This window comes from Phoca vitulina, unplaced genomic scaffold, assembly GCF_004348235.1.
Source record: "Phoca vitulina isolate PV1807 unplaced genomic scaffold, GSC_HSeal_1.0 scaffold29, whole genome shotgun sequence".
In the NCBI taxonomy this organism is placed as follows: domain Eukaryota; kingdom Metazoa; phylum Chordata; class Mammalia; order Carnivora; family Phocidae; genus Phoca; species Phoca vitulina.
In genome coordinates, this window is record NW_022589732.1 from 1,336,770 (window position 1) to 1,359,635 (window position 22,866).

A 22,866-nucleotide genomic window follows, 5' to 3' on the forward strand; every position below is an offset into this window, starting at 1 on the left:
AGGAAGGAAGGAAGGAAGGAAGGAAGGAAGGAAGGAAGGAAGGAAGGAAGGAAGGAAGGAAGAAAGAAAAAAGAGAAAAGAAAAGAGAAAACACTCTAAAACTCAAAGATTAAATGAAGTGCCTGAGAAGGGCTCATTCACCCAGAGACCTGGAGTGGTAGGTAGGTCTTCAGTCTCTCCTGCATATATGTACTTGATTCAAGGCATGATACTTCCTCCTCACTGGCATGTTTAGAATCATCTCCCTACAATTTTCAAAGGCCTCTAGAAGTTTAACAGGGTCTATTTTGATAGGAAACATGCTACTTCGGTAAAATATAAAACAAGGGCGTTTTACCCAACCAAACCATCTGAACAACACCTTCAGTGCACACTCAAAGATCCTTGTCCAGGTCCCATCAGTGTGGAATTGCTGGAGGTGACTAAATGGGCTGGTGTCACCTTCACACATTTAGTGCTGGAATGGCACTTTTAATTTTCACTAACCAAGCAAATTCATACAATATAACCCTACTGTTTCAATTTCCTCAGAAGTTGTGACATAACACTTTTATTTGAAGCCATTGGTCCCTCTTAAATCTAGATGCATTTATTTTCTTATTTTGCTAAGAATTCAGGGATATAACCAAATGGGGTGTTCTCTTTATACAATTAATATTGTCATCCTTAATCCACTGGCAATCATTTGGTACTAGATCATGTAATTCTCTAGGGGGAGACCACTTCCCCTCAGTGGTGTTTTTCCCTCCTGCTCCCGAATCCGAGCATTCATAAAAGATTTTGGCAAGGTCAGATAGGAAGCAATTTCTTGTAGCTCAAGGACACAAAAAGCCAAGAGACAAGACCAGCAAAGAAAGGATTTCTATGCCTACTGTTCAAGATGCCTTTTCACAAATAAAACAGATTAAATTCACTAAACTGATATCAGGAGGATGAACTCCAGTTAGCCTCTGGGAAAAGATCAAAGCAAACATCAGGATAGGAATTCTGGAGAATGACCAGGGTGCAGTTGGGCAAGGTGTGGAAATAAAACTATGTGAAATAGTTAATTTTAAGCCTCAGGACAAACTTCATAATGTCTGGTAAAGGAGAACCCAACGAGTGAAATAATTCTTCAATATTAATAACTGAAAAAAATGAAACCGAAAGTCTGTGCCAGTGACACTGGTTAATATTTTCCCTTAAAATCAATTATAATTTATGATTTTATTTATTTATTTATTTTTAGAGAGAGAGAGAGAGAGGGCAGGGGAAGGAGAGAGGGGGAGGGAGAAAAGGAGGGGGAAAGAATCTCAAGCTGACTCGGCGCTGAGCGTGAAGCCTGATGAGGGCCTCTATCTAACCACGCTGAGATCACGACCCTGAGATCACGACCTGAGCTGAAACCAAGAGTCGGATACTCAACCGACAGAGCCACCCAGGCCCCAAGATCAATTACAATTTTAAAAATTCTAAGCCACTAATGGATTTGGAAACCAATATCAAACCATAAGTTGGAACTGTACTGGTTCATGTGAAATGCATTTCTCTCACTGGAAACAATGTTCATCCACGTACTTTATGCTCCTAGGTGAGAAACAAAAGGGAGAACAGCTGTCTTTATAGGAAACCTAAACGTTCCTCATTCAAGGAGGATTCTAGAACACTAAGATAAGAAAGAAAAAGTCATGTTTCAAAACTAAAATGACTCTTCTGATTCCTAAAACAATACCTGGACTTCATTTTTATATATTTTCAAGGTGCCAAAGTTTTATAAAAGTCATCTCAATTACCTCCTTGACTTGAAAAGCAAGGAAGGTGGGTGTGAGGGAGCAAAAAACATCTTTCTCTCATTACACAAATACCTAAATACAAATAGTAATCTTTAGAAATATATTTCTAGGGCGCCTGGGTGGCTCAGTTGGTTAAGCGACTGCCTTCGGCTCAGGTCATGGTCCTGGAGTCCCGGGATCGAGTCCCGCATCGGGCTCCCTGCTCAGCGGGGAGTCTGCTTCTCCCTCTGACCCTCTCATGCTCTCTCTCTATCTCATTCTCTCTCTCAAATAAATAAATAAATAAATCTTAAAAAAAATATATTAAAAAAAAAAAAAAAAAATAGAAATATATTTCTAACCTGTTACTGGTTTCTCAGAATCTCCAAAGCAGGAAAGTACGAGTTATGTAATTTATGCCACTACTTAGTGGAATCAATCATAACTGAGAATGAGTCTAAAAGATCCTCCTGCATATTAGTTGTGTAGCCTGGGCCGCAGCACATCACCTCTCTGACCCTCATCCATAAGATGGATATCTCTCTACCTTGCAGGGATAATACAGTCCCTGTGAAATGCCTACCATAGAAAGCTGGCTCAAGGCCACAGCTCAATAAATGAGAGGTATTGTTACTTTCATGGGGCTTTAGCCAAGTGGTTATTTGCAAAGAAAAGACTGAGGGTTCTTTTTAGTCTCCCCAATACCTCCAGGATAAATTCCAAACTCCTTAGTGAGGTACACAAACCCTTTGAAATCAGGTCTTTGTTTATCTCCGGAGCTTTAGTTCTTACCACTCTTGGCCTCCTCACTCCCAAAGGCTCTCAAGCTTCCCACCATCCTGAACTGTCTGCTATTCCTACAACTCTATTTTCTCTACCCTCTGTTGGCTTTCCAGTAAGTTGCTCCCTCTGCTTGGTGGCATCATCTTTTTCTTAGCCTCATATCCCCCCACCACACACACACAAACACACACACAAAGTCATGTGCTACTGTAATTTTCTTCAGGAATCCATCCCAGAAACCTCTCTGGGCTATTTGGTCCTTCTAAATGAATCCTCTGTCTACCTCTCATAAAATATCCCTTAATGCACTGTAGCATCATCATCTACATTGACTGGTTTCTGGCACACAAAATAGGCCTTCAACAATTGTTTGTTATCCAACAAATGAACTTGAGAGTCAGAGAGACCTGAGCCCAAATTCTGTCCCATAGTAGCTATGTTAGTTTGGATGAGCTATAATCCTTCTGAGCCTCAGTTTCCCCACCTCCAGGATGAGGAGGGAAACATCAGCTTCTTTTCAGTTGCTTAAATTAAATAATAAAATGTATGCGAAAATGCTCTGAACAAAGCAAATGTGGAAGAAGTGGTTAACTATGAAGGCTTTGCCATATCATGAACTCCTTGATGACCAAGACCATACTCCAAACACTCAACGACATGCTTGGTAAATAAATCTATAACCTCTTCCATAGGGTCTATGATGGGAACGTTGAGATGGGATAATCAACATTGAATTCAGTAGACATTTACTGCGCAATCCCCATATGAAAGGCACTGTCCTGGGTACTAAGGGGAATATCCCAAAATGGACATGACAAAACTTCCTTAAGAACTGATATTTTATTACAAGAACTTAGACACAAGAACCGGCAATTATAATTCAAAGAAAAGACTAAAGACCCCAGACCTACATGGTTTCTGTCCTTCATAATTAAGAACCAAGCAATAGTGGGTCATACCTGATACTGGAGCAATCAGTCTGGTCTTCATGTAGGGAGACTGTGTCTTCGTCACACCTGGAGAGAAGGAACAAATCCACATCAGTTCCAACTATCTGCAGCAGCAGAAGCAGCAAGAGTCTAGAATTAGATTAGCACTGTAAACTAAAAAATGGAACAACCCTCACCACTCTCTCTCAAACTAGCCCCAATTCCCAGCATGTCTACCGGGTAATGATACCAATGTTGTCATATCATGTGATCTTCAAAGCTCAGAACCAGACGTAATACTCTTTTTTCATGCACTGCTCTGCATCACCTAAAGTAACAAGATCTTGGCAAGGACCCAGCTGTTCAAAGCATTTGAGGGGACATCTAACACCATTGGTGGGTTATCCTTGGCTCAAAAGAGACTCCCCCATATGCCTCTTGAAATGTCCTCTGCCTCAGGCAGTCCCAAACCACACCAGCTCCCAACTGGCTTCCTCCATCGACCTCCAGACTTTCTCAATCCCCTTCTTCATCACGAAACTTCTGGAATAACCCAGTGAAAAATTTGTGGCTCTTCTATATTGAAACATCTCCAGAGTTCCACACTGCCTGGGGGAATGTATAGTAGGACCATTCTCTCCCTCAAGTGTGGGAGGGAGCCTTTGTTCCTTTTCTCAGCCATTCCCACCCCACTCCAGCCTGGAATGCTTTTTCCACCTTCAACTCCTACTCATCCTTCACTGCCCAAGTGAAGTCTCATAAGCTCCATGAACCTTCCCAGCCAAGTTCACCCACAGGCCACATACCTACTTTAAACCTTAATACATAAATGTTTACTCTTTATTCTGAGGTTTTGGTAACCAACTATATATCTTGCCTCACACTGCTATGTAATTCCTTTGTACCTCTGACATCTCTTTAATTAGTTGTTAATTCCATGAAAAGAAATGATTTTTTCTAGATACACTGCACAGTGCCCACAGTGCTACCCCAAAGAAGGCATTCAATAAATAATTGAATGGAATCATTAACTCGGGCCCCTCAGCAAGACTGGAAATATTTTAATAAGCATTTCCTGAACATTTACTGCCTTTCAGGTACTCACTAGGTATTAAGGCTGTGCATTTCAAACTCTTTGGGACTCAGGACTGACCAGTTTGTTTTCTATTTCCAATCTACTATGGTAGTTTGGTAAAAAATGTCACAGGAATGCCAAATTCCCATAGAAGTTTTTAAATGCTTACTCCCTATTTCTGTACTTCCCTTGTCTCAGATGAGTTACAAACAATTTGGGGACCCATACTTCCAGTAGCATTCCTTCTAAAGGACACAAAGTTGAAAAAGACCTGGACCCTGTTCAGATAGAGTCACAATGTAATGAGTGGACAAAAGTAAGTAACTACCTACATATATAAATATAACCATAATATAATAATAATAGTCATACTATATGAAATCATTTACAATTTTTAAATATCCGTTACTTGCAACGTTACATAACTTATCCACAGAAGAAACTGATGAAAGCTCCAGTCCTATTCCCTTACTATGCCTTTTAAATTATGTACTTTAATGAATTAAACAAAGGCCATCTAGATCCTAATTCTCTCTGCCTGCTGAAATATCTTATTCCTGCCGGCAGTTAAAAAAAAAATCAGTCAACCTAACACAGTACTCTTTTTAACAAAATAATTAAATCTTCTTGCTTTCTCATGTTTTTGACTGTCAGTAAACCATTCTGTCCATCTCATGAAAATAACAATTGAATTCATAAGAATTGCCTTGTCCTCCTCCGTTGGAGGCGTTCACTTTAACAGATCATATAGGCTTTGTAATGTGAATGAAAATGTTTCCCAATAAAAGTAACCTCACTAAGTAGAAAAATCAGTAAAGAACAGAAATCTAGAATTTTTGCTTCCAGAGAACTAGGGTTCAGTCAGAGGTTCAACCCTAGAGCTCAACAATACCTATTGTTTGGGAATTTGGCAAGAACTTACTTTTCTCCCCCTCACTTGATTTATTAACCTTTCTTTTCAAAGTACAATTAGGTAAAAATGGAAACTCGGCACCAGAACATACAAAGTTGCCCATGCTTTCTTAAGTACGAGGCCAGACCTTAATTAATTGATCCAATTTTAAGGCCTATTAAATGACTTCAGTTCCTGCTCAAGGAAACACAATTCCTAGCACACAGATACAGCGATGAAATAGATCTGTCTAAAGGCTTACATGAACACATATACAAGCTCTTTTAGTTCAGTTGGGTTGTACACTTGCTCTGATGAAGACCATTAAGTTTTACTGAAGTAACATCTCCTTTGTGACTCTTCTCCTGATTCCTTGCACAGGAGCGCCCTGTGCAGTGTGGGCCCAGCTGTAAAACTGGATTCCTCAGGGGCGACCCATAGCCAGATATCCCACTCTGGCAAGAAAATCAGCTCAGACCAAGTGCCCAACTGGTGGGATGCCCATGGCATCCTCTTCCTGTATTATAGCCCCAGTACAGGAATTTAAAGACCAATCATCTCCTTAAATATTCAAAACTGGGCATCTTCTAGTGCATTGTTTTTCCAAATGTAAATTGTGACCTATTAGTAGGTCTTGAAATTAGATAGCAGCTACCATCATTTTGTTATTGTTGTTAGAAAAATAGAATAGAAAATATCAGTATAGTAAGGGTTAAGTGTTATTTCACAGAACATATTTAAATAAATCATGTATATATGGGTGTGTTGGATTGTTATATAAAATGTTTTTCTGACTATTGTGCATAGTAAAAAAAAATGTGAGAAGCATCTCTATTAAATGACTTCCTTTGACATTCTCATCAACTAGTTCTAAGTCCCAGAGTTCTTGATTTGTGGTTACCTAGACGATGTATGGATAATTTGTCCTTGCAATCACTCCTTGGTGAAATGCTCAGGGTTGCTACCTTTTTCCCGATTAGGAGTTTTGTTCCCTCTGTCAACCACAAACAAGAAAAACTTCTATGGTACTTCCCAGCTCACCATCTCTTTCACAGCATCTCAGTGAACCCGACAATGCAATGAAGTAGGAGCCACCTTCACACAAGAGGTGAAGGAACTGCCCTGCAGCCCAGGCGGACAGCAATGGCCACCGTGGTATTTCCACTCCCCCGTACTGAGCCTACTAACCAGTCTCTTCAGTTTCTATTCCAGAGGCTCACAAAAGGAGAATGAAGGACTTGTTTCTTAGAATAATGGTGGTGAAAGAAGTGCCCATGAGAAGTTTGCTTTTTTGACTTGGGGTAAATAAGAAGAGAGGCCTCGGATTGGTTATTAGTAAAACGTAGCTGTGCCAGGAAGGGGACTTCTATTCACCCAGCAGGACTGTGTTCCCTGAAAGCAAAGCTGCAGAGCTGCAGCCTGCAATCCTATGGGATTTCTCCAAGTGTGTCTCCGGAACCACTTGCATCAGCATGACCTGGGAGCGGGCGTGAGCCCCACGGGTACCTCAGCCTCACTAGATCAGCTAGCTCCCTGGGGGTGAGGCCCAGGAATGTGAATTCCTAAACCAGATAGCCTCACAAACACACACAAACATAACTAGTATGCTTCTAAAAAATTTAACGCTGACCTAAAGGTTTACAAAACCCAGACCAGCACTGAGCTGAGTCCAACACAATCACCCATTCTAGGTTCCTACTTTGGGATAAAGGCTGAGAAACTGGATCTTTCACAAGCCCCAACCCCCTTCCCCCGTTCATACTGATGATCAGTTGGTTTTGAGAACCACTGCTTCAGATGATAACTAATTCATTGCAAAATTCACTGCTGGCCAGGCTTCATTTCACACAGTGGTGTAGCCAGGACAACATAGGAGATGACCATGGAAAAACAGATGAAATGTCCCTGCAGATACAGAACGGAAGGCCAAGGCCACTCTGATCTTGGAAGAATTTCGGTAGAAAAAGAAACTGAATTGGTCCAGAGCTGCACAGACAATGCCAGGCCTGAGAAGAACCGAGGAGAGAATAAAATCTATCATTGAGTCCTTCCCAATTCCCCTTCTCTTTGACTCTGATAGGACCCCCACCTGGCCAGGCTGAACCCTACCAGGCTAGACTACCTGATAACATAATTTATATCAAAGTATTAATGCCAACTTGAATCCGCCTCGCAGGGGCAGACTTTTTAATTTCCGTTTTAATAAGAGTCACCACCAGAGGCCTGAATCCAAAAGAAATCATCTCTAGGTACAATTTCAGATACTAAGGAAAATAAGTGAGTGTGGCTAGGAGGAAGAAGGAGGGGATGGGGACAGGAGCGAGAGGAAGTTTTCAGGCAAGTGCCTCCTCTGCGTATGTTAAGACCACACCCAAATATTTGCTGAGCACCTGCCTCATCTGTAACGGGACCAGGACGGTGATCCTGGTCCCGCTGGCTTTGGGGTAATGCCCAAAGAACCAAGGAGAATGCTTCCTATAAGAGAGGGGAGGAGAAAGTGTTATATTACACAATGACAAGTTTCAAATGACCCTACTCTGTGTTGTGTTACACCTGCGAAGATTTTGGTATGTTTTAAATATGCTCCTTCGATTTTTAGATTAGCCAGATGGCATTCCAGTTGTCACTTAGTGCCTTTTAAAATAAATCACCATCACTTCTCTGAAAACAACAACAGGATCTTATGCAATCAGAACTCCTTGAGGAGTGTCCAAAGATAAGGTACCAGACTTTCCCCACAATTAAGTGTAAAACCTTTTCAAAAAAATTGTCCGTGTGACATCTGGAACTGAGTATCTCCATTTTGAAGCTGCTATGCCCGAGGCTGACTCTGGGGACTCAGCCACACAGGGCTCCTAAAAAGCAGGCACAGAAAGCGCTGGGTGTTTATAAGCCCAGCCAGGGAGGAGAGCAGCTCCTGTGCACCTGAATGAGGAAGTCCAGGCCTATGTTTGGCCTGCATATTTTGGCACACATCCCTCCCCCTCTCTCAGGCTTTTAGAAAACCAAAGTTGCAGCAATCTCATTAACAGATGTGGGTCCCAATGAGTATTTTATATGGCATATATTGTATATGACATCTTCTAAAGTCACCCCGAGTTGTTGTTTTTCAAGTAACTCCACTTAAGGGAGCCCAAAGCTTCACACTAAGAGCGCAGCTTATGCAAACACAGAAACAAAAGGATGTGGGAAACAAGAGGGCCTGGGAAGCCCTGTAGAATCTCACCCCTCCATCACCAAGTCATTGTGACAGTGGTAAGACCTGACACTCACCTATCTATTCCCACATTTACTTGCCTTTTAGGAAACTTTAGCAAATAGTTCCCAAGTTACTGGGCTTTCTGTGTCAAACTTGCAGCATTTTTTAAACATAGTTGAGTATACAACCTTATACATCCTGTTTCCCTGAAAAGCTGTTGAATGACTTCCATCAAAAGGTCCCAGAAGTAAACATCACAAGTTAGTCTAGAGAAAGGCTGCTAAATGAAGTATAGGTATTTCATATATATGTACATATGTACATTTTATATAAAATATGTATAATATTAGTAAAATATACTACCTATTAATTTTTAACGTATATGTATAGTATAGTATTAGGAAAACATATTAATGAAGGGATGACAAGAATTAAAACCATGAACTATAACTAATAAAAAATACTATGACTGCTGCCCTTGAGTAAAATATTATACTCCTTCATTCCATGTTCAAATGATATTAGTTGGCTCAATCAGCAGCTTTAACCAGAGGACAAGATGATTCATTTCTCCTATAGCCAGATCTTTGAGGTCAGAAGACAAAAATGACAAAGGGCACCCAAAAAAAGTTCACTGTGCCTTAAAAATCTATAGACAAGAGAGGGTGAGAATAAGTTTAGCCTGTTTATCACATGCTGGAATTCAACTCAAGTCATTTCACATCTATCTCCTATTTGTTGTAAATGTATACAGCATGCTCCATGAAAACTGACACCAATGTTGGCAAAATACAACAAAGCTTCCTTTCTGACATGTCAAATAAATTTAAAAAAAGAAAAAAAGCTGAGCTCCAAGAACACAAATCTTAGAGCACTGAGCTCCAGCAAGCAATTAGCTTGTTATAATACCTCTCCCGTAGCTGCTAAAAGGCTATTTCAACCCGTCAAGATTTCTGGGCCCCATCAGTCAGCACCTCTCCCGGTCTTCACAGCTCCCAGATTACAGGAGACAATGCATCTAACATGAAGAGCGGCTGGGGACGGTGGAGGATACCTTAGCGATAGTTGCTTCCAGAGAAAGGCATGCAAGTGTTATTTTAATGGCAAGAATCACTTACTCTGTTACAGCGGTGCTGCTGAAGGAATTATCCTGAAGGCTGAAACAGAAACAAGAAAACATCAGCCAAGTCCGGCCGGGGAGCCGTCTCCCTGATTGCTCTCCGGGAGTTAGAGCATACACACAAACATGGCATTGCAAGGCAAGTCTCAGGGCTCGCCCGGCACGCTCGCTCTACCTTGGGCTGCTGTCTGCACATGCTCGTAACGACACCCCCAGCTGGGGCCCAGGCGCACGGGCGAACCACAAAGCCCGGCAGCCCGCGAGGCTGCGGGGACAGAGCTGGGCGGGGCGCGGCGGCAGGGCGGGCCCCGGGTCCCGGGCCCCCCGGATCCCCGCAAGGAGGTCCTGGGGAGTTACCGCGACCCCAACCTCGCCAGCCCCGCGCGGCGTTTAATCCAGGCTTCTCGGTGCCAGCCACCCCCGGGGCTGGCAATGGGAAAGCCCAACCGTTTCTGCCTAGGTGCTGAAATCTCTGGGGGACTTGCTTTCTTCCAGACGTCTCCTGCCAATTTTACAAAGCTACACCCTCTAGGGATGGAGGCTGGCAGAAATTCATCCGTCGGGAGGAAACCAGAACCGGGAGGAGGACATAACTGCTGTTACTGCTGTGTGTGTGTGTGTGTGTGTGTGTGTGTCTTGCTTTTTAAAAAAAGAAGAACATTTGAAGGAGGGCTCACTGCATCACACCCGCTCTGTTTGCACTGTCATTTCAGTCTCGGAGAGGAAGCGCCCAACCTCGGACTACAGGGCTGTGAATGAGCCCACGCAGGGCGAGTGGAGGATTTATTCCTGGCAGTATTGGCGACTGGGGGGCTGTGTAAGCCGTGGGGTTTGCTATGCCCAGAGTAGCCCGCCTAAGCTGCACTCCCAAGCACCTTTACAAAGGGTGAGAGATGCCATCCTCTTTAAATAAAGGCAGCCCTGTTGGGGGAAGGGAAGGCTGTCAGGCCCCCACTTGCTTCATTCCCCTGGGGATATTTGTCCTGCCCTCTTTCCATTGTTCCTTTCTCCTGCCAGCTTGACCTTGATATGAAATGAACAGTCATCTGTGAAAGATGCTGATTTTGATTCTCGAATTAAGGAGATTCCCCAGGCCCCTTTTTAATCTCTCCACTCCCAGAAGCAGCCAAGATGGTGTGTTTTAGTCCAAACTATATCAGGCAATGGGTTAACAACAACAACAAAAACCCTCAAAATTTTACTTTTAGATAATTAGAAAAATTACCCAAACCTTGGTAATAAGGGCGAAAAGCATGACCTTTCAGTGTCACACTGAGGCATTGTTTTACAGATCCACCCAAGGACTGCTTAATTCTCTAGGAAAATGCACTTGACTTTGCTATTCACTATTGGTTAGACCTCAGACACTGGAGTTAGGTGTTAAATTGTACATTCTGTCCAATTTGTCCAGAGGAAAATATAACCTAAATGTTTATGGTATTATTGCATTGTGCAATTTAACCAATATATAATTGGCAAAATAACCAATTTTGTATCTAACCTAACAATCTTATAGAAACATTTTTCTAAATGCCTGGTAATATTCAGATGCTCTTGGTTCCAAAAGCATCACTACCTTATAGTTTCCCTCTTCAATAAATTAATAGATTTCTGATGTGTGTCTATATTTATATGAGTCATGTTTTTAACTTTTAAAGTTATACTTTGAAAAATCAAAATTCAGTTTTCAAAGAAAAACAGGTTTCATTAAGGTCCTTTGCAATTTTATTTTCCTCCCTCCAAATATTTGAAAAAGTAGTGGAATAAAAGCCTAATATCGTCTTAGACCTGAACTCTATGGACTATAATAAGTTTAGAAATATTCATCCCATACAGTACATAGATGTTCCTAAACCACCTACTGCCGCATATGAGCTAGGTTTAGGAGGGTCAGACATAGCCTCTTCATTATATAAATGGATTTATTATTTAGCGGTCACAAACTGAGGTCTATTCTTTCTATTTTACTGAGACCAATAAAGGTAAGTCTATATTCAGCACTCTCAGCTCTGCTGTAAAGATTTGAAGGTTGCCAGTGTTCAGAAACCCCTTTTACTCATTGTCTAAGGTATGAATTCCTCATGTTCTAATGCAGAGAAAGATCAGACTTTTCTCATTTAAGTGTTCCCAGTGATCCCTTTGGAATGAGAAAATGTTATGCTTTCAACTTTGAAACAGGACTTGGACAGTATGAAATAATGTGGGTCCTTTGCAAATAACATAACAACTCTGTAAAAAAAAAGTGCAGGTATTCAATAATGTCCACAGAAAAGAAACAAGAACTCTCAGCAGCTCATGAATAGCATGGACCCAAATTAGATTTTAGGTGGTACTCTTATGCAACAAAAACAATTTGTTGATTAACTGATTTTGGTTAAAAAACAAAAATGTCCCAGAAAAAAAAACCCTCTTATGTGGAGTATATAAGAAAATCAGCCACTTTAATTTTTACTTCCCAGCCAGTTCTTCTAACATACTAGTTTTCATCTTAAATCAGATGTAGAAGTTATTTTTACAGTGTCTGGGGCTTTGTTTTGTTTTAATATTTTGTAGTATCCAACTTGGAATAGAGCAATACTGATGAATAATCACTCACCATCTGGTTATTCTGGAGACCCCATGTGACCAAACAGCAGTTTACAGTGAGTTAAAAAAGAGAAGCAGAAAAACTAATATTGGCATTCTGGAAGAAGTTAAGTTCTAGACCAGTGTTTCCCAAGGTGTCCTCAGTGAAATTCCAGTTTCCCAGATGGTCCAAGAAAAGAAAAAAGAGAGTTACATGGTCAAAATTAAGTTGTTGAAGTGTGGGTCCACTTATGTACAGATTTTTTTAATAAATATAGTACTGTAAATGTATTTTCTCTTCCTTATGATTTTCTTAATAGCATATTCCTTTTTCTAGCTTACTTTGTTGTAAAAATGCATATAATACATATAACAAACAAAACACATATTAATTGACTATGTTATCAGGAAGGTTTCCAGTCAACAGTAGGCTATTAGTAAAGATTTGGGGAGTCAAAAGTTATTCGTGGATTTTCAACTGTGCGGAGGTCAGTGCTCTTGACCCTCACATTGTTCAAGGGTCAACTATATATTATAAATTCACAATGCACATTAGGCAGCAAAAAAAGTATTTCTCTTTTTTTCTCATAACTTTTTAGCCTTTTTTAAAAGTTTTTATTTAAATTCCAGTTAATTCACATACAGTGAATTATATTAGTTTCAGGTGTACAATATAATGATTCAACCCGTCCATATAACACCTGGTGCTCATCATGGACAAGTGCATTCCTAATCCCCATCACCTATTTCCCCCATCCCCCCCCTTCCCTCTTGTAACCATCAGATTGTCCTCTATAGTTGAGAGTCTGATTCTTGGTTTGTTTCTCTCTCTCTCTTTTTTCCCCTTTGCTCGTTTGTTTTGTTTCTTAAATTCCACATATGAGCGAAATTGTATGGCGTCCGTCTTTCTCTGACTTATTTCCTTTAGCATAACACTCCCTAGCTCCATCCACATCTTTGCAAATGGCAAGATTTCACTCTTTGTTATGGCTGAGTAATATCCCATTGTATATGTATACCACATCTTCTTTATTCATTCATCTGTGGATGGACACTTGGGCTTTTTCCAAATTTGGCTATTGTAGATAATGCTGCTATGAACATAAGAGTGCATGTATCCCTTTGAATTAGTTTTTTTTTTTTTTGTATCCTTTGGATAAATACCTAGTAGTGCAATTACTGGATCATAGGGTAGTTCTATTTTTAACTTTTTGAGGAAACTCCATACTGTTTCCTTGAGTAGCTGCACCGGTTTGCAAAAAAGCTATTTCATCTTTTTTAACCAATATTTCTCAAACTCATTGAAGACCCAATGGTTTTCGTTAAATATAATATCCATTAACATCATGTTGAACTAGGAATTTTGAGAAAAGAGTTCCTGAGTACATCAGGGAAAGACTGCACAGATTAACTGGTATAATTATTCATTGAACAGATAAATGAATGAACAAATGATACTACATGCTTGTCACTATCCATAGCTATGAACAAGATGGACACCGCCCCGTCATCAAAATTGTTTCACAATAAGTGTGTATGTATGTATGTGTACATGTATATAACATACAATGTATATATTATATGTACAACCTTATTTTTTAAGTGGAACAAGGGGAAATGGAGAAGCTGGGTTTGAACATGGCTAATTCATTTACAAGTTAGAAGTTTCAATGTTTTACTTTTTCTATCAGTGCTCTTAAAACCAATATTTGAATTTCAGATTTAATAACAATAGTCTCTTTATTATAATTGAAAAAAATTTAATTCTAGTGTACTGGCTTAACTACATGCAAAATATAAAGCAATAATGTAGTGGTCAAGAAAGAAATTTCTAGACTTGCCAGGGTTTAAGACCCACCACTTAGTAGTAGTTGGAACTCCATGCCTCAGTTTCCTCATCTTACAATGAAGACAATAATGACCTATCTTATGGGTTCTAATGAAGATTAAATGATATGACTGAAAACAACAAAAAAGTCTAGTAGATGCTCTTATCGTCATTTTCATTATTATTATAATAACTAAGAATATATAAACTTAAATGTTGGAACAAGATAAACAAACTGCTGTGCTTGGGTAGTAGGTTTAAAAATGGTATTTCCTTTCTATTTTCCATAATGCCACAGTGTTTAATAGGTTTTTTAAAAGGACAGTAAAAATGAAAACTTTACTAAATGTAGATGGGCTGCTCTTAAAATGAAACGAGCTCCATCCAGAATGGCTTTGTGTTCACTTTACAACTCTTTGATTTAAAATACTCGCACATCCCTGGAGAAACATTCAATTCTGAGAAATCACTTTCTGCTAGACACTGTGGCAGGGAGCCAGAATCTTTACAATAGCAGGAAGTCAACAGAGTTGCCTGCTCTACTGGCCTGGACACTGTGACTTGTAGTTTCCTGTCAAGACCCTTGGGAATGACCGAGCTTCCCTGTGGAAAGAGAGGACTCTTGCCTGAAAAGATAATATTCCAAAAAGAATACTCTCCTGACTCACTGTTCCCTAATCCTTTCTCTTACCAACCCCAACATCTGAGGCTATGACTAGAAAGTCCTCATTATCGAAGCTCCTGAAGAGTCAAAGATGCCCAACAAAGCAAAGCCATGATAGCAAAAATATAAACTGATGGCCAACTGGTTATGATGTTAGTCTCCATTCAAACATCTCTCCCTAGTTAATGTTAGCATATAGCAAGTCCACTATTGTCTAACAATCGCCTTCTGATTCATCTGACAATAGAACACAGATACAATGTAAACTGAGGGAAATTTCAAGGGAAATTTCCAAGGGAAATTTCAGGATCCCATGAAGTCAGTGGAAATGATGGCAGAAAATGGCTTGGATTTCATTCAAAATCAGTGACAAGTGAAGTTTTGGCAGTAACAAGTAAAGTATATAAAATTGACAAAGACGGTGACATGTTAATTCCAAAGGGAATGCGCTTAATATCAAAGGTTTGAGTGGCCCTTGGAAAAATTTATGAAGTTCTTAATTTTGTAAAATGTTACCTTTTATAATTATGCAATGAGTATCAAATGTGAGGTGAAGGTTAACCTTTTGAGCTATTAATGTTTTTAAGAAAAAAGTATATATAGCTACTCCAATGGGCATGATTTATTCTTTATTGTTTGTAGGAATTAGCTCACTATTGCAATTATATCCCTATATAATTTAAGAATATTTTCATAATTTCTTTCCTGCTTACCATGACCTACCCTATGTGCTCTGGCCCTGGAGACAACTCTGAAATTAACTCCAACCACTTTGGCCTCCCTGCTGCTATTACAACAGATGAACTTGATCCTTCCCTAGGACCGTAGCACTTGTTATTTCTTATGCGAGGAACACCCCAGACCCACACACATATGCTTCCTCCAGGAAGCTTCCCTCACCACATTCCCTAAATTAGCAGTTCCCATCACTTTATTCTGCTTTATTTTCTTCATAAGACAGATCACTACATGATATCTAACATTGTTTGTCTATTTGTGTTATAGTTACTTCCCCAACTAGAATGGGTACTCTTTGAGGACAAGGACTTGGGAGTCTTAGTCACTACTCTAAACCCAGGGCCAAAAATGCGGTCTACCATAGTAGCTACTCAGTAAATATTTGTGTAATGAAATGAATGAGTGAATATTACCTTCATTTTTTAAAGATAATACTCTATTTACCCCCTTACTTTTTCTATTTACTTTGAAACACTAGTTTCTGTTTTAAGTGATTCATTGTAAGTGGACTTTGTCCAAGACAAGTTATCTTCAGGTAATGAGGCTTTCCTGTATTAGACATTCCTTCCTTTGCCTTATAGGGATAACAAAGAGATTTCATGCCATTATGCAAGGTTGATGGTACTGGTTGCCCAGAACTTTGTTTATTTCTGAGGTATGGTTCCAGTCCAGCCAGAAAGAGCACTGGGATTATTGTTTGCTACAGGAAAGGATGGGGGCATTCTAGTGGAATTATTGACCTAAAGCACCCTATTAAAACATAGATGTGGGGGGGGGGACACATTTCATTATTAAAACCTTGCCTTGGATTAATTTTCAGATAACCAAATACATCCTTCTTATTGATGTGAGTCTTAGGGGTCTCAGAAGTTATCTGGTCTGTTTTTTAATACCTAAACTTGTGCTAGGATAATTCCCAACTCTTACTTGAAACCCTCAGGGGCAAGAAAGTCACACCTCACAAAGTCCTTTATTGGACTCCTCTAATTCTTGAAAAAAATTTTCATTTGAGTTCTCCCCTCCTTCTTATTACTTTCACCTGTGGCTGAATGCCTCTATCTTCTGGTCCCCTGGTCAAATATTCCCCTTCTGTAGATTCTCATATGGCATGACTTAGAATCCCTTGAGCATCCTTCTTGGTTGTGTAGCACTGGATAAACTGTGATAATGTCCTCTGAAAGTACAGCCACTATGCTGGACATATTACTCCAGGTGATGTTTGTTCAATGAAGAGTGAAATTGAGTTTGTATCTCCTTCTTTTTACCATTATACTCTTTGCATGTGGCCCAAGATCATTGTGAGTGGTCTGGGTGGTTGCACCATACCAGAGACCCAGATTGTTGGAGTCAACTGCTACTCCAGATCCACATCAGTGCCATCCAGAAGGAGAGCAATTGGTTTGTTGAACCAAGTTCCAGCTTTGCATATATTTATATGAAATTCTATGTTGTCTTATCTGAAATTTCATGCTATTGAATCCAGCCTTTCAAGTCTTTTAGAATATACATTTTAGCAAAAATTATGTTGGCTATCCCTCCCAGTTTAATATAATCAGTATTCTGTGGATACAGTCCTTCCAAAAACTTAGAGGATAAAATAAACATACTTTTATTCAATGCATAATTTAAAAAAAATTATATAAATCAGGGAAGGTGTATTAAATAATTATTTAATATATTAAAACAGAATATCTGAAGTTATTTTACTTTAGGGACGGTAGGTAGAAAAAAGAAGAAATGAGAAAAAAGTCTTGCGCCAAATTTTGGGGTACTGCTAGAGTGAGAGACAGCGAAGTGGGGGCCCCAGGGTTACCAGGTAACAGCTTAAAGGCACAAATCACTTCAAGGTGAGAGTGACATTTCTATCCTCTTCAGTACCCTCTTCTTCCAGCAAAGTGGTATAGCTGAAGCTCTGGTCAAACACAGACAGCAATTTAATGAGTCATCCAGTTGGGAAGGACAACCTCATGCTTGCGTACACATAAGCAGAAAGAACATTTCCAAGATATCTGGGGCTCATGAGGCAGTGCCTTCTTTGTTCTATGAAGCAGAAAGTGTATTTTCCCCTCCGTTATTCCTTCTACACCTTCAAAGAGAAATTTCTAAGTTTTTCTTTCTCCTCCATGGTTCCATTTAACTACTTTTCTGTTTTTAAGTCTTAATAGCATCCTTTCTTTATACATGGTCTCTGAGGTTTGGCCCATGTAAACGTGCCCACATTTCACCTTATATAAATACCTTTGCTCACAACATTATTTGGCATCTCTTTAAAATTTTCAACCCATGGGCATTGTTTTGATTATCTATTACTTTCATGACTTAAAACAATCATTTTATTTTGCTCTTGATTTTGAGAGGCAGGAATTTGGGAGTTCACCTGGGCAGTTCATCTGTGATCTGTGTGGTGTCAGGCTGAAGCAGGTGAGGCTGGAGGACTGCCTTCCAAAACAGCTTCTTCCCTTACATAGCCAATAACTCAATGCTCCTTGACCTCTCTCTCCACATGACATCTCATTCTTCAGAGCCTCACTGTGTGGCTTGAACTTCTCACAGCATAGTAGTCTGTGGGCAGTCCATCTTCTTACATGGCAGTTGACATCCAAAAGACCATGGCAGAAGCTGCCGGTTCACTTAAAGGTTTGGCCTAGATGGGATAATATCACTTCTGCCGTACTCTATAGGTCAGAGACAGATACAAGTCAGCGTGGATTCAAGGGCAGGATAATAGACAACCTCCTAATGGTGGAGTGTCAAAGAACAAAGAATTTGTAACCATCTTTAATCCGCCACAGACAATAACAGCAGATAGTTATAATTTTCATCTCAACAAACCATTAATCTATACTTCTTGGAGATATATATATATCTCAATATCACATATATTACAGCTATTAAGAAGAGAGGTGAGATTTCTGGTATCTTCAAGGAACAAGAAGTGTGGCTACATAATTTAGCTAATTCAAGCAACAGTCCTTGACAGTGTTGTTTCAACACCCTGGTGTGATGTGATTAACTATGAGGTATGTTGCAACTTGGAAGTCATTTGACAAATATTGACATTTGTGAATAATTCAATTTCTAAATAATAAATTAGAGCTGATCCAAGTTTTTTTCTACAACATCACTCTCTTACGTGCATTCCTAACTGCATTCTTCAGTGGAGATTAAGTGGGAGACTTGTTGCAGCTTTTCCACTAGGAACTGCTCATAACCCTGGCACACTGATGGGAAAATTCCATACCCCAGCCATCATCCATCTTGTATGACTTAGAGGGAAAAAAAAAAGATTAAGAACTCCTAGCTTAAAGCATGTTGCTAATGAAGCCACTATTCGCTAGCTAGATAAAAACTGGATAAAATCCAAATATGAAGTAATTGTGACCTTTACTTTGTTTGGTAGTAGTACAAAAAAATCTTATAGTCTTGTCTTCCTTTTTCTCTTTGTCCTTGCCCTTCTCCTTTCTGCTTTTCTCTCTCCTCCCCCTAGCTCTCTCTCTCTAGTGGGCTTACAAATGTGGGCTCATGAAACTTAGTAAAATGTACAGCTACCAATTATACTGGAAAAATAACTCAAAGTCAGACTTTGCTGAGGTTGGGCAGGAATACTGTTTACTGGTACTGAAAACAGCAGATGTATTTATAGCTCCAAAAGCATAATGTCCACTCTACAACTATTTCTAAATACTAAGTGCATATTAGTATAAAATAAAATTTGCCCTTATCACTTCCTTGAGACAATGACTTAGCTCCATCTTCCATGGACATTATGACCTGCTCATCATATGTAGGTGGTTTATGCATATCCAGAGAGAGTCACATTCCCTTGGGCCCTGGAGCAGTCAGGGCTGCTGCGTTTCTATATTTGGTATCAATCCCTCAGCACAGGATTCAACTCAGGTCATTGCTGGGCCTGTTGTCACGGGCCTTGATTTTGCAAAGAAACCAACTAACTTCTTAATGGTCCCCAGAAAATCATTAAAAATTTATGGGTAATATTATGATTTTCAACCAAAATAGTAGTAAATATAGAGTCCTAGAACCAATAAGACATGGATTATGCCACAAAACTGATCAGATATGGTCAATGTAATGAGCAAAATTAGAATATCCAGAACAAGTTACAAAGAAAAATAAATTTTAAAATATATATCACCAATCAGAAGTAGTTTTTATCAACAACTAAAATGCTGAAAGCTGAAATGCCTAGAGAGCAGCATAATATAGGAAAAAGTATAAACAGGGAGTTCTGGGGTCTGGAAGCTGCCTCAGTTCTACCATTTACAGATTCACCCTGTGCAGTAAATAGCTAAACTTTTCAGGACTTCAGTGTCCTAAATTATAAGGCAGATAGATTTGATGGGTTTTAGTGGCTTTCCAGCTTTAAAATTCTGTGATTATTGGGAAATGTAAAAATAAAATTGCATGACCCATTTTTATGAGGAAGGAAATAAAGAAGGAAGGAAGGAAGGAAGGAAGGGAGGAAGGAAGGAAGGAAAAGACTGAAAGGGAAGAAGGGAGGAAGGAGGAAGGAAAGAAAGAAAAAGAGGGAGAAAGAAAAGATGTGTATATTTAGGGACAAAAACTTTGAAGTTAAAATCGTACCTAGGCAATGACCACCTCAACACAATAAATGACTTAATGAAAGTGGTTAAGAGCTGACCCAGGGTTAAGACTTTGAATGTATGGTATTACAATACTACTGGGTAGGTAAATTGGCTTCTGTGGGCTAGCCTGGCTATGACTCCACCATTCATGAAGTTATTCTTATGGGAGAAAGCTGAAGGGACTAAGATGACGTCTCTGTCTCCCCCCACACTACCCCCATTATAATCACTGAAGGTCTAGAAGTAGATGTGGAGGAAGGGAAGTGTTTGGAGGCTACTGAAGACACAGAGAAGGCTCAGATGGAGAAAAATAGGATTATGAGAGGTATCAAAGGAAGTGAGGAAAGAAATGATAGAAAAATTATGTGTGGATATTAAGAAGCAATGGGGGTATCCGATTTCCAGTCAGGCTCTGAAATTCTCTCAACTGCCTGGCTTCTTTGCTATTTCACACCCTAATGATCCCCTTACCTATTTGTTATCCACCTTCTTCCTACCATCATGAGAAATGGCACAGTGGAAGAAGGTTCACTTCACACTCTCCAAGTTCTGGAATGAACACTACCAATGATCAATGATATGCTCATAAGAACAGTGTTACAGCCTGGGATCTGTCTTGTACCACTCATGAATGGGCAGGGATATTTTGTTGTGCTGTATATTATCAAGGATTGGGTTGGGAATTTCATGTGCACACTCCTCAAATTGAGGGAAACTGTGTCACAGGGTTGTAGGGTGCTGATACCAGGGCTACATTTTCCAGTCCAATTACGACATTATCTTGAGTTTTCATCACTCACTCAGCAACTCCTTTCCTTGGCCTATAGCCCAGCTACCTTTTAATTCAAGGATTTTAGCTTGCTTTTTTTTTTATACACAAAAGTAGAAAGACTAGTATAATAAACTCTGTATGTCTATCACCAAGCTTTACCAATTATCAGTGTTCAGCCATTCTTTTGCCAGATGCTGTCTCCTCCAACATCATCAAAACAGTTAATTGGTAAAACAAGGCTGAGTTTATTCTACTTGATAGGGGAGACCTTGCCAGAGTCCTAATATCTTCTTAAAGTAAGAATGGCAAAGTTGGGATATTTATGAGATTGTAGAGTCTGGCTTAAGGTATATCATTCAGTAGGAGGGGGGTATGATTAGGATTAAGGATCATGATGTGATAATTTATGATTCAAGGATACAGCAAGGTGAAAATTTGAAGGGAAGGATTCAAAGAGTTTCAGGGTATAAACAGTGGTTTTATGCTATCTATTGAAAAGTTAAGCAGTTTGATTTGTTCATTTAAATGGACTTATGGGAAGTTCCTGAAACAAACAATAAATGTATTTGCAACTTTTATCTTCCTGGGCAAGAGTACCCTGGAATATTGAAATCGAATTGATGAGGCAGTGGAATAATAAAGTTATATTGGTAAATCAGCTGAATAGTAAACTCATGTTAGTGTACATAGTAAGTTCTGTGGGTGTATGTCTTCTGAGTTCCTGTGTCATCTAGCCCCCACTCACTTTTATTGTTTTTATTTGTTAGAGTACTTTAAATTATTGCTTATTGTTTAAAATTTCCAAAATGTATCCCACTCAGATACACAGTCTATAATTAGGTAAAATCTTGAATAACAAAAACCCTCATATACATGCAATTAAAAAAATTTTTTTTCAATTGTTCTGTTCTTAGCTTTATCAAGATAGCCAAGGAAATAACTCTCATGCTAGGAGTTCACTGTCACACTTTGGAATAAAAAATGTCAAGGACTATTCAGAATCTCAAAGAGCTCTAAATAGAAATCATTGCCTTATTGGGCCAATAGCCATCTAAGAGATGATGCTCTCTACAAGAGCAGAGAACCCCAAGGACAAATTCAATGTGGGCTTTGTGGGGAGTGCGCTGGGTGAAGTCAGCTCCTTTTTGGTAAATTAAGCCATTCTTCTAAAGGAAAAATACTGCCTGAAGGAAACGTATCATGGCTTTGGACATCTACTTCTTTGGGGTTCTGTAAAAATCTAAGTGTATTTAGGCTACCAACATTAATTGAGCACATTTTAGTGCAGGGAAAGGAGGGGCTACACAGAAGGGAAAAGCCATCTCTGGGTTTTTGTGGAAAGCCTACTTTAGTGGAAAAATGACAATATTTGGAGGCAGCTCTGGATAGGAATCTTGAAGAAATTGCTTAACATCTAATTTCTTAATGTTTCTAAGTTTCAAATTCTACTATAAACAATCTTGCAAGCTTTTAAGGATGGGCAGAAATAATGCCGTCTAGAGGATGGTATCTACAATTCAATGTTTTAATTGCAATTTCTGCCCTTGAGGAGACAGTTAAAGGCCGAGAGTAGGAGTCAAGGGTAGCAGCTTGCATTGGGGCCTGATCACGTCATGCTTGACTGTGTCCTATGTGTTGGTGAACACTTCTGAGTGGGATCCTGGTATGAATAGAGCCACACTTCAGGAGTCTGAATTTGATAGCCAGGGTCACCCTTAGACTCAGGCAAGAAGGAGCTGTGTGCTGGGCCGTGTTTTAAAGCACTGTTAGTCAACACTTGGTGACACGTGGATCCTTCAGGACCTCGTGCTCAGCACTGACTGTGACCAACAGTTAAACATTCACTCCCGCCTCCCAACATTGCTTCAGCCTCAGGGCAACACTCCACATCTCTTGCTTTACATTCTCAAAAAGAAAAGTGTGCCCAAATGCTGTAGTAGTTTGAG

General features: G+C 39.7%; 1 protein-coding gene across 5 annotated transcripts in view; it reads right to left on the bottom strand.

Moving 5' to 3' along the window:
* The window catches only part of FAM13C (family with sequence similarity 13 member C), a 150,606-nt gene extending 140,475 nt beyond the window's left edge, over positions 1–10,131 (bottom strand). For 3 of the 5 annotated variants that reach the window (XM_032423912.1, XM_032423910.1, XM_032423909.1), the window contains exons 1-2: positions 9,748–9,918; positions 3,494–3,550 (exon numbers count right to left, since the gene is read on the bottom strand). In XM_032423912.1, coding sequence (XP_032279803.1) covers positions 3,494–3,550; positions 9,748–9,809 — 119 coding nt within the window. In that variant the 5' untranslated portion in view covers positions 9,810–9,918. Of the gene's footprint in view, positions 1–3,493; positions 3,551–9,747 lie in introns of all 5 variants that reach the window. The other 2 variants (XM_032423913.1, XM_032423911.1) reach the window with 2 other exon arrangements.
* Positions 10,132–22,866: the final 12,735 nt, after the last annotated feature.